At 36.4% G+C, this 12,524-nt stretch overlaps 1 protein-coding gene and 1 long non-coding RNA gene across 2 annotated transcripts in view; one reads left to right on the top strand and one right to left on the bottom strand.

The window, feature by feature from the left end:
- Positions 1–12,524, bottom strand: part of LOC136796614 (uncharacterized) — a 557,216-nt gene that overhangs the window by 245,671 nt on the left and 299,021 nt on the right. The window lies entirely within an intron of this gene.
- Positions 1–12,524, top strand: part of LOC106679016 (uncharacterized) — a 30,515-nt gene that overhangs the window by 9,479 nt on the left and 8,512 nt on the right. Inside the window, exons 2-7 of the mRNA XM_024359486.2 lie at positions 2,479–2,520; positions 2,594–2,749; positions 2,864–2,982; positions 8,499–8,666; positions 10,724–10,880; positions 10,947–11,162. Of these exons, the coding sequence (XP_024215254.2) occupies positions 2,479–2,520; positions 2,594–2,749; positions 2,864–2,982; positions 8,499–8,666; positions 10,724–10,880; positions 10,947–11,162 (858 nt within the window). The remainder of the gene's footprint in view (positions 1–2,478; positions 2,521–2,593; positions 2,750–2,863; positions 2,983–8,498; positions 8,667–10,723; positions 10,881–10,946; positions 11,163–12,524) is intronic.

The raw sequence follows: 12,524 nt of genomic DNA, 5'->3' as shown, positions 1-12,524 counted from the left end.
ATAATTTATAATAAATTTCGGTAATTTTTATCTTTCATTGATAATTTAAAAATTACATTTTCAGGTCGTCAAATAATATTTCTCTTTAATTCTGCAGGTATCTAGCAGTTCTTCCAATAGTAAAAGTTTTCAAGTCTGAGATCTTTTTTTTTTTTTTTTTAATTATTTATTTATTGACATCTACAACTGTATATAAAATACAACAAGCAAATTTGAAGCAAGAACATAATGATACGTTACATCATTTAGATAAACTACCAAGTAGTAGAACCCTAAAAACATTTTACAATATAAGGTCACGAAACATGATTTCCGTCATTTTAAAAAATCTCAATCTTCTATATTTTTCTTTGTGCTTTTCAAAATTAATCCGTTACAAGATAAGACAACCGGATTCACATTTACTTTTTGTAAACAATATATAGATTTTAATTCAAGGCAAACTCCTGTGTATTTTCTATATTGTTTTCTCTTCTGATAGCTATAAGATTGTTATCATTTGGGATTCCTATATAAGTAATTTTTACCATTTTATTTATTTTGCAAATAAGAAAAAATTTTCTGATGGTTATGAAATACTCTGTAATCTATGGTTATTTATTAATCCCAATATTTTTAATTATTTAAAATGTAGAAATTAAACTTGAAATGAAGTAATTAGGCTAAATGATGGGCTCTAATTAATTAAAGAAACCGTTTGCTGAACATAAAACGAGTCTTAGGAACTATTTTATTGAACATCATTTATAAAATTTACTTTACTTTAGAAGTGGTACAAATATATGTAATCTTGTACAGCCGGTTGCCTCGGGAAGTATAGAACGTTAAGAAAGAAACATTAAAACAGGAAACATTACTATACTTTAAAACAGGTGTAAATAATATTTTTATTTTTTCCCGTCTCTATAGTACAAAATCTTTAAGGCTCCTTACTTTGACCCGAATCAAGTCATCCGTCAGGACCTCAATATCTCATATGTTGTCGATTTGGCCAGAACCTGATACCAATCCTTCCATCATAAACTTCCCAACCACTCAAATCCACTTGTTCCTAACCTTCATTACATAATAATCCTTATAGGCGTCTGAAAATAATATTGCCTTGAGATCTTCTCCTTTAAAAATGTTATTGGAGTTTTATCAATGGGTAGATTCTCCAGATGTTTGTATCACGTCATTATGTCACCTTCAGCAAATTTACTTGTTATATATATTTTTATACAGTTGTAAATAACAATAAATTATTAAATATAAAAATGTTGCCCGGTAGGTAATTTTAAGTGCCCTTCTTTTTTGTCCACTAAGAGGTGTTCCGTGAGAATTTTTCTCCTATTATAAGATTTGTACTACTTTTTTTCTATATAAGTAGATAAAAATATTTGGGATTACTCACGAATTTAAAATTGAAATTATAAATTTCAGATTCATAAAATATCTAAGATAATCCTTCCCTGGCTTAAGATTTGAAAATTAGAAACGCAGGTGAGCAAAATTCTAAAATGAGAAAAAAATATGTCACGTAATGATGATAGAAATTCTCAGTCTTACCGTTATGAGCAGGTCAGATCAAAACTTAATTGAGTATATGTGGGGAGGTAAAGAAGAGAGTAACATGAAGAAGGCAATAAAAAGATGATGGGTTGAAGGAAGGCAGGCAGAAGTATATGTGGGGAGGTAAAGAAGAGAGTAACATGAAGAAGGCAATAAAAAGATTATGGGTTGAAGGAATGCAGGCAGAAGTATATGTGGGGAGGTAAAGAAGAGTGTAACATGAAGAAGGCAATAAAAAGATTATGGGTTGAAGGAATGCAGGCAGAAGTATATGTGGGGAGGTAAAGAAGAGAGTAACATGAAGAAGGCAATAAAAAGATTATGGGTTGAAGGAATGCAGGCAGAAGTATAAACAAAACAGATGAAATACTACAAAAATATAGACGTTTTTTCCCAACGGCTAATCATTTTCCGGGTTAGAGATATAATATACTAAACCGGAAATGAGCGAAACTTTAAAAATTCAATTGCCACTAGTTTTTTTTAAATATCAACATTAAGGTAGCAGAATTATATTTTGTAGTTTCTATTCAAGGACATAATAAAATAAAATAAATGAATTTTTTTATAAAATAATTTACACTTTTTCTGTATCGTCTACCGCTCTATATCCAAATATACGATTCTACCTGCTTTATTTACAAACCACTATTGTTTAATTTTGAATCACATAAATAAATTCAGGAATTTTATCTGAACCATAGCAAACGCAGATGGCGATTAAACGTCAAAGTGCTCTCCTGCACACAGTGGATCCCACAACCAAGCTTAAAATGTCCTTCAGGCAAAGAAAGGACATTCATGTTCGCTATGTATTATTTATTATTATATATACATATGTTTTCATTGAAACTAATTAATAAAAATTAATTGAAGGGAGAGAAAAAAACTGTTGCAATCAAATTAATGCTTATGTGAATTTTTCAGTTTCAACTGGCCTTGATTGGATAAATGCATATGAAGTTGGAGGTTCGTAAGCCTTTTATAATTTATAATATGAACTTATAAAAACTCTGTTAAACATTTTTGAAATACTTTACAGATTGTGGAATACGACATAAAAGTTCCATAACTGATGTAGGGTCTTCGGAGTACAATGGGTTTCCATGGCACGCCGCATTGTATAGAATGGACAACAGTTCCAAGTACGAATATATATGCGGGGCTAGTATCATAGACACACATTTAATTCTTACAAGTAACAATATTTTTCTTCTTATAATTGTTTGAATACTCTAGTTCTAAAGAATTAGAAGAAAGTCATTGGTAAATTTTTAATTTAATTTTAATGGAATAATATGTATTTATTCAGACGCGCATTGTGTTTTTGACGAGGAACTACAGGATCTTGACAACAGGAAGATGGTAATCGCAATAGGGAAGACAAACAGTTCTTGGGAGCATCGATCTCTTCACGAACAACGGTTTGAGGTAAGTGAGGTTATTGTATTATTCATTCTTCATATTTTTTCAACTCGTAATGGAATGTGTTGGCATTGATTCACTTTAGATTAACAATCAGCTAATGAACTGACAAACATTAAGATGCACTAAATACGGGATAAAAAATATATAAAAAGAAAATGGTACCTATATAGCAAAAATAGTAAACTGAAAGATAGTCACTTGTCCTAAGGCATACCTAAATATTTTTGCTGGAACATTAAAATTCATATTATTTGAAATAAAATAACTAAGTACCTTTAAAACAATTATAAAGTCATTGTAACAATTATAAGGTAATATTACAATATATTGGCAAAAAAGCACTTTATTATAATTGAATAAAAATATTTTTAAATTCGGAAAAAAAATAAACTACTAAATACATAAAGAACAAAACAAAAATGTAGTTACAAATAAAAAATTATTTGTCGAACGTAGCAGTTCTGTGAGGTGGAGTATACGTGTCAGATAAACGGGAGATGATAGTACGGGATTGGACTGAGAATTTGAATTGCAAGTTTTCTGGGATATAGGAAAGGCACTGATTACTAGGAATAGAAACAAAATATTAGGAAATATCGCATCCTTCGTCTTTACGACTTTATGAGTTATCTTTTACTGAAGTGAAAAAAAAAATAATAGGAGAGAGAGAAGTGTGAATTGAAACTCTTGAAGTACTCTCAAAGACTGATCTATTTGCGGAGCCTGTCCTTCCATATATATACAATCGGTCAGCTGTTCTACTCGATCAGCTGATATAGACCTGTCAGCTGACAGACCGTAACTCCCCCCCACCAGTTTACGAACAATCCTCGTAAACTCTATTATATACAAATGAAAAAGATATATACAATTAAAATACAATAACAATAAATGAGATAAATATGAATGCAATTATAATACAATATCAATGAAAAAGAAAAAATATGATTCAACATAACACCACTTAATGCAAAAAAAAATTAGACAAGTCAAGCATCAAAAAAAATAAAATTTCACATAAATCATTATTAAGTCCCTAAAATGAATCGAAAAAAATAAAAACTTTACAATATTGCCCCACCGGAAGGGAGGTGAGTATAATCCCGTACATCATGATGCCGTTGTTGCAGGAAGCTTTAATTGTACTAGATGAACTGTTATCCGCTTTTCAGGTTCTTTCAAGCTTTCTATGGTAACAGTATTGTGTTCTCTAATCGTGACCACTCTGAATGGGCCTTCGAACCTCTGCAGCTCTTTGCCTCTATTAGTTCCCACTTTCCGGTAAACCACCGCCCCAATTTTAAGGTTGCCCATTAGATCCCGAACATTGAGATTGAATCATTGTATGCTGCAATCGCTCGTTCCATCGCTTCGTCCGCCTCCAGCCCTTTTTCTAACTGATATACCCGCAGGTGGTCACTGAGGGTACTGTGGAGCATTTTAATACCTCCTATGCTCTTTGGATGTCCTGAGGTGTTAAGATGTCACACCACCTCCAAGATTTTCATCTCTTCCCTGATGCTTGGGGCGCTCTATTTTCCTGGTTATGAGTTCTCGCACTCCTAACATCTCTATGCTCTCTTCTTCTTCAAGGGATAGACATGTTTCTTGGCCTTTGATATTCTATTCGGGCCCACCCCGGCTCTTCTACTTCCATTCGGAACTCCACCTCCCCAGCGCTAGCTTCTATAAGATCTTGTCCATTCCACATTCCACATAAGAACGGTCTCTTGACATTCCCTCCTCCTTCCTCAGTTCTCTTGCCAACTGAATTTTCAGTACCATGATAGGAATAGCATCCGACCCTGACTTGAATTGTCTCCATCATTTCGCTGAATTTATCAGCGATTCTGTTATATCGTGCCAGGAGATCTGCGGCATACTGCCCACAAGACTGTCTTGGTTTTTTCGTTTCTTTGATCATCATGAATATATCCTCCTCTTGGGTCCACTTCCGTATGCCTTCTTTTATCTTTTTTTTATGACCTTCCAGGGGGTCTCTTCATCTGCCTGAATCTGATTAAGGATACATCTTTTTACTCGGCCGACTACCGCTGCTTTCAGTGCTTTTGTATCTTCACTGTTCAGTAGATCCTCCGATATCTTCGCTTCTATTTACCCCACAAGGCGATCGACCCATTTTAAAAAAATAATTTTATTCTCCAGTCGCTCCGGTGAATTTTTCCAGGTCCATAACCGCCTTCCTCAAGGCCTGGGCAGTTGCCGTACGGACCATAATCCATTCTAGTGTCGTGGCATGAAATTGTGCTGAAGAGACTTCTGGTAGTGGTTGAATCTCCTGCGGAGGCGGGTTGCCTGCAGCTAAAGTTTGGTTGACAGCAGCTTGAAGTTGGTTGTTTTGGTTCATATTTTCCAGGCTCAGAACTGCTCTTCTTACTATTCCGTTACTGGTCGTAATCCAAAGAGAACAATTTAAAAAAATTCTTTTAGACTGAAAAATATTCCGGTATCCCTTCAAGTGTCACCGATGCGGAAATATCTAATTGGCGCACCCGATGTTTCGAATGCGGCAATGAAGGGCACATAGCCAAAAAGTGCCCGTACATGTACCGAAGAAGAGATGTGTACCGGGACGAACCATTGAAGACCAACGCTTAAAGGAGTCTTCGGCTAGAATTACGTGTTAGAAGGAACTCCTAGCACAGTATAATATGGACATAGTTTATAAACCAGGACAGAAAAATGTAATAGCCGATTGGTTTTCTCGAGCAATCACAGTAAATGCAGTCGAAGAAGAGGCCGGAGAATCGTCCAGGCAATTTCTGCGAGAGTGGAGACCCGGAGAAAAACAATAGGGAGGAATATTCCTCTAATGAGAGCTCGGAGAAAGGAAGACCAGTAGATATGGAGGAACTTGAGGACATCATCAATGACAAGAGGCGACAGATTGTATGGACGCCGAGAACCACTGGGTTGCTCAAAGTTGAGTTTAGAAGCAAAAGCGAAATTTGGTCACAGCCAGATGTAAAGTACGATCAGATTTGCAGAGTGTTAAAAGATGCTTCAGGGACCCGAAAAACTCATCCCGTTTACGTAGGCAAAGCTATCGTTTGAGAGAAGATCAAGCGGCTATGGCACAGCGAACAAATAGGGATGGATAGGAGGTTCATCCGTTGCAAGCAGATGGTGGAAACCCTTCAGGAAGACGAGCGGCAAAAAGAGGTGACAAGAGCATATCACCAGAGGAAGACAAACCACCGTAGAATCTCGGAGACCTTGCCCGCGTTAAAGAGAAAGTACTTTTGTAGGGGCGTCAATAAGAAAATAATGGAGATTGTAGGAAATTGTGAAGTATTTCTACTTGACAGAAACTGACCAAAAGGGAGACACCAACCGCAAATGCACCGCTCAACGATCAACCGATCAATACTTTCACATGGATAACCATGATTAATACCTTCAGTGAGGCGGCGATACCGCACCAGGTGCAGGGCAAGTTGTTGGAAACAGTGTTGACGGATGTGGTTCCAATCCTACAGAGTTTCAGAGCGCATCCCATCAGAGAGAGGGACAATGGAACAATGCAGGATTCGAACTGAAATGAATGACGACCTGGATGTAACATGGATCTCAGCACACCAGGGCACCCCAAGAGCAGAGGAAGCATAAAGCGGCTTCATGGCACGTTGAGCAACCGTCTTCTCTTATATCAGATCGACAAGGGATTGGAACCGGATGTAGCAATGCTTAAGGCCTTATGGCTATAGCGGTATATAATCATTCTGTACACACTATTACGGGGTTTTCACCATTTGAGTTTCTCTTTGGGCTTCGAGGACACCGGTGGGACTATAAGGGCATGGCAGTGGACGGTGAGGAGATACACAATAACCATGTTGCTCGAAAAAAGTTATAGAAGGCACGAGGAAGGAAGAAAGGGGGTGGCGCGAGAGGTCACAGACATGATAGGAGCAATCAAAATTGGGACGATCGTATACAGAAAATTGGGGTCTAACAGGGGTAGGGAGATACAGCGATACAAGGGTCCATTCAGGGTGATAATTATTAGGGAACACAATATTTTTACTGTAAAAAGTAACAAAGAACCTAAAAAGAGGAGGACTGTCATATTGAAGAGTTAAAACTTCTTTCAATGACAGTATAAAAAATGATTTTCTCATATTGCCGGCCTCTACTAGATTGTATTACAGAAAATTTAGTTATTTATTCTATATATTGTTTTTTGTTTTAAGATTAATTTTGACTTTTTTAAATATTGTGTTTTGTTCATTTTAGCTTATTTATGTATTGTATGAAGGGCTCTTAAATTTTATTCTTAGGTTTAAATTAGGCATATAGTATATAGCTTGTGAGTTTTTACAATGATATGTACATAGGAATTCATATATATTAGAGCAGTTGAGGTCAATGTAAATAGTTTAAAAAATAAAATTTAAGATTTCTTACTATCGTCAGTGAACAATGATCCTTACATTGTATCCCAGACCCTCCAATCCCACACCACCACACTTGAAGAATGGTGCCAAAACTGGAGGATTAAAATAAATTACAATAAATTCCACCAAATCACATGTACCCTTCGACGTAAACTCATGACCTCTTCCCCTACAATATCCTTTAATATTACAATACCGCACTTATTCCTGTCCAACAGATCCGTTACTTAGGACTACATCTCGACAAACGACTGACATGGAATCCTCATACAAGACTAAAAAGACAAGAAACTGCTCGTGGATTCCGTATATTTCAACATTTACTAGACAAACGGTCTAAATTGCCAATCCATTACAAAAGACTGATCTGTATGGTCATGTACATTATAAGGCCTATCTGGACATACGGAGTTGAACTTAGGGGCTCCACTAAACCATCAAATTCCTCCAGAATCCAATCCTTACAGTCCAAAATCCTTCGTAAAATCCTTAATGCTCCTTACTTTGTCACAAATCAAGTCATCCATCAGGACCTCAATATTCCATATGTTGCCGATTTGGCCAGAACCAGATACCGTTCCTTCCATAATAAACTTCTCAACCACCCAAATCCACTTGTTTCTAACCTGGCTTCTCCTTCATTACCAAATAATCTTCCTAGGCGTCTGAAAAGAAGATGGCCTCGAGATCTTCTCCTCTAGAAATGTTATTGGAGTTCTATCAGTGGGTAGATTCTCCACATGTTTTTATCATGTCACTATGTCACCTACAGCAAATTTACTTGTTGTATATATGTGTATACAGTTGTAAATATCAATAAATAAATTATTAAAAAAAAAAAATATATATTCTAAAATTGACTTATTTAATTGGCAGTTGTTTTTCCTTAGATATTGAACTATAAAACATAGATTTCTTGTTTTAACACAATAATTTAAATATAACATTATAACATAAGATATTGATGGCTTACTTTACAGTGGTGCTAAATACAGTAATTGAGCTATTAAAAGCCAGCTGCTGTGTTCAAAATAATAGAATACTTCTGGACGAAGCGAGCTAACGCTTGTTGATGATTAATCTTAAACAATCATTTTGCAGGTGACTAGAAAGGAACTAGTTCCCACTTACAGAGGTATGCTTGGCAGGCTCCAGGACGATATTGCACTTCTAAGACTCAATGAAACAATTAAATTCAGCAACATAGTGATGCCAGTCTGCATTGACTGGGAAGGTTTGTACGAGCCCTTTGACGGAGAAGTAGGCACGGTAAGTCGTTTATGAGTAATATTGTTTAAAATATATTATTTTTGTTTAACCTTCCAAAATAAATTAATATCAATAACTCTTATTTTATATTCTGGTATGTATTGCGTTAAATATAATTGACACTTGATGAGTCGTCATACCAAATAATTTAAAAACTAAATCGCTCTAACAACATATATAAATTGATCGTATATACATATATTTTCAAAATAGGTGTAGTAAATAATTTATTCTTTGTGTTGGAATACCTGTATTTATGTAAGATTGAATCAGTATTTATTATTTAGTAAGTGCTATTTATTTATATATTATCGTTGTATATAATACTTTTGATTCAGTATTTTATCGTATTTCTTAATTTATTAATCATCACTATTTTATTACTACTTTACTGCTACTTCAGCAGATTTGGCGCTGATATACTCCGCGTGAACATGAAATCAGAGACGTGCATCTATCCATGACTCCTAGGTATTATAATCTAGACTGAGAAAGAATTTTGTGCCTACCAACAAATCAACAATGTGTAGCTTGCCCACATCGGGTATTAACCTGTGAGTCTACCTCCCGGATTCTGCAGCCTCCCAAAGCGGCTGCCACTGGCCAATGGTTATTTTTCGCTCTTCTTCTCTGGACAAGTGCCTTCTTCTTTCTTCAATAAGGAGTTCCACAGGTGGCATTCGGGCTATCACGCACACCGCTTCGTAGGAAACAGTTCGAAAAGCGCTACCTGTCCTTAAACTAACTCTGCGGTACACTGAAACTATCTGTCTCCTGTATGATATGGTAACCATCGCTTGTTTCCAAATCGGGGCTGCATATAACATAATGGAGGGGACAACAGTAGCAAAGAGCCTTCAGCTACTTTCTTTGGTACCTCCAACTTTTGGCATAAGGCGTGACAAAGGATGCAACTTTAGCAGATTTGGTGCTTATTTACTCCGTGTAAACATTAAAGCGGAGACGTGCATCGATCATGACTCCTAGGTACTTTAGGCAAGACTGGGAACGAATTTCGTGCCTACCCACCGTTACAGTGATAGACTCAGTCTGCTTCCTGCTAGTTACTAGGAGAACTTCGGTCTTGTGATCTCCAAGTTGTAGGCCCACCGAAGACAGCCAACCGTGGACCGTAGCAACAGCCTGGTTAGCGATGAGGGTAACTTCTTCCAAGTACTTCGCGGCAACTACAACTGCAACGTCATCTGCGAATCCAACAACTGTGGCTCCCTCTGGCAATGTCAATTTAAAAATTGCGTCGTACATGACGTTCCACAGAAGAGGCCCTAATACCGAGCCCTGTGGGACACCTCCAGTCACCTTGTATCTCCTTTGGCCAATGTCTGAAGAATAAAACAAAACTCTATCTTTAAAATAGTCAGTGAGTATTCTCATAAGATAGGCTGGCACTGCCATAGTCCGTAGGGCATCTATTATACAGGTCCATCTTGCAGTGTTAAAGGCATTCTTAACGTCTAGCGTGATGATTGCTGCATAAGATTTAGCACCTCTCCTCCACCTTGCTCCTGCAATTGCTGTACGGGCCATCTCGACTACCAATCCAACAGCATCTATCGTGGATCGCTCTTTACGAAATCCGAATTGAGCTCGCGAGAGGCCATTAACTCCCTCCGTGAACTCTTGTAGCCTGAGGGAAAGGATTTTCTCAAATGTCTTACCCATAGTATCCAATAAGCAAATTGGAAGATAGGTTGACAGGTCTTCCAGTCTTCCCTTACTCTTCGGAATAAGTACGAGGCGCTGTCTCTTCCAAGGTTTGTGTGTGTGTATGTGAGAGAGGGAGGGAGAGAGACGACTTTATTACTCAAATATCCCAGATTATACTTCAGCGGAATGCCATCAGGGATCTGGTCCGGTTATCGTAGGTAATTATTCAATAATATCAGGTATAGATCGAGTACCGAACGCTTTTAAGATCGTGGTGGTACAGGTTTTGAAAAATTAATTAATTTATCATCTAAAATTTATTTATTTAGTATTTTAAATAAATATAACACTTCTACTATTATACTAATGATTACATGGTTTGCAAATAGTTGGCCGGATGGAGCCTAGATGAAAAAGGAGTTTTAAGTGAAGAACTGAACATTTACCAAATCCAACAACTCAATTACAGTGACTGCTTTAAGAATGCAAAGAAAGGCTTTGCCAGTTATTTGACTTCAGACAAGTACTGTGGCATCAACAAAGATAGTAAGTTTAGATAATACATTACAGAGGAGTTTTAGAGACTGAAACTAATCGAATGCCTAATAACAGATAACCCACCAAGACAAGGATCTACCGGAGGTGGGTTGGTGTTCAGCAAGGCTCAGGGTGTGAAGGGTGCGAGGTGCTTCATCAAAGGACTCCTCAGCGGGCGAGTAGAGGACAGAGAGAATAATTATAACTATATAATTACCAACATCAGCGACCACGTGCCCTGGCTCAAAAGCATCCTCGACCCGACAATGTCTGAGACCAACGTAAGCAAAGGTAGCCAATAGCAATCCAGAAATCTTATTATTTAGATTAATACTGCGAGTAAATTTGCAATTCGCAAAGTGCGAGTAAATTTAGGGCGACACCGGTTCGTTATATTACAAAGCTATAATTGCTGATATATTAAGCATGAGCTCTTAGACATGTGAAGAATGAGTTCTATCAGTCTTAGTAAAGAGCGTTAATCGAGATCAAATTTTTAAAAATATTTCTTTACTCAAAAAATTTTTTTATCTGATAGATGGCTTTGAAGATACCGAGCACTACAAGAAATTTTTGAGGCGGTCAGCACAAAAATATCACTTACTGACACTAATGAATATATTCAAAAATATCACGCTGACGTTGATTTCGAAATAATCCTCGGTAGATTCAGAACAGAAACTTTTTTTTTTAAATACATACTTTTTTATTTATTGATAGATATTACAATCTGCCACACAGTTGTGGGCAATAGGTAATAGTGATGAATGATCTCATACATACTAAAATAAAATAAACGAATGAAAAAAAAGATATACAGACAGAAGAATAAACAAAATGAACTAGAACAGAAACTGTAGTAGAAAAAATAGAGTATAGTATCTTACAAAACTTCATAATTTGCTCTTAAGCATTCATTCATGCGGTGCTTAACCCTTTCCACTGGGTACCGTGTAAGACGTTATCTACCAGCAACTCGCACACAGAATCGGGATATCATACAGAGTTATGGTAGCAATTCCTGCTGACTCTACAACTCCGAGCCACCTCCCTCCACAGCTCCTATATATACCCCCATCAATCCCAAGCTTGTAAGATCAGTACCAGTAATAGTTGTAGCATGTCGTAATGTTCATTGTACTATTTGTTTACCAATAAAGTTTTTTTTCACTTTATCTCCGTTGAATTTCGTAATTCAGTACATACATTTCTTATAATTTTCTAAAGTATGGTAAATTCTGAAACGATTCCCAGTATGGAGAGTAGATTGATTTGTGCATGTTTCACTGAATGCTATCTTGAGTCTTACTACTGCTTACATCACGAGACTCGGTTTTTGACCGTTTTGCCATTTTAATAAAAATAGTGTAATGATTATAAAGTGAAAGAAGGGGTTTGGAAATAGCTAATGGTAAATTACGAATTCACAAAACTGTCTTATTACTGCTGAGATCTTTATTATTCGAGGCTTCAATACGATTTGAGTTCTTGTAAATTTCTTTTCTCAGTTTTCAGATTTATTTATTATTATGATAAATTTTCCCAATATCATTAAACGATACTCTTGTACCTCTGTTGTTCAACGTATTAGAGAAGTTTGAATGCACTTTGCACGTTCTCTAAAAATATATATGTGTGTATATATATATATAT

This window comes from Halyomorpha halys, unplaced genomic scaffold (genome assembly GCF_000696795.3).
Source record: "Halyomorpha halys isolate HHAL.00 unplaced genomic scaffold, Hhal_1.1 Scaffold172.1, whole genome shotgun sequence".
Lineage (NCBI taxonomy): Eukaryota > Metazoa > Arthropoda > Insecta > Hemiptera > Pentatomidae > Halyomorpha > Halyomorpha halys.
Note: the sequence above shows the minus strand (reverse complement) of the source record. Positions and strands in the feature narration are given on the sequence as shown.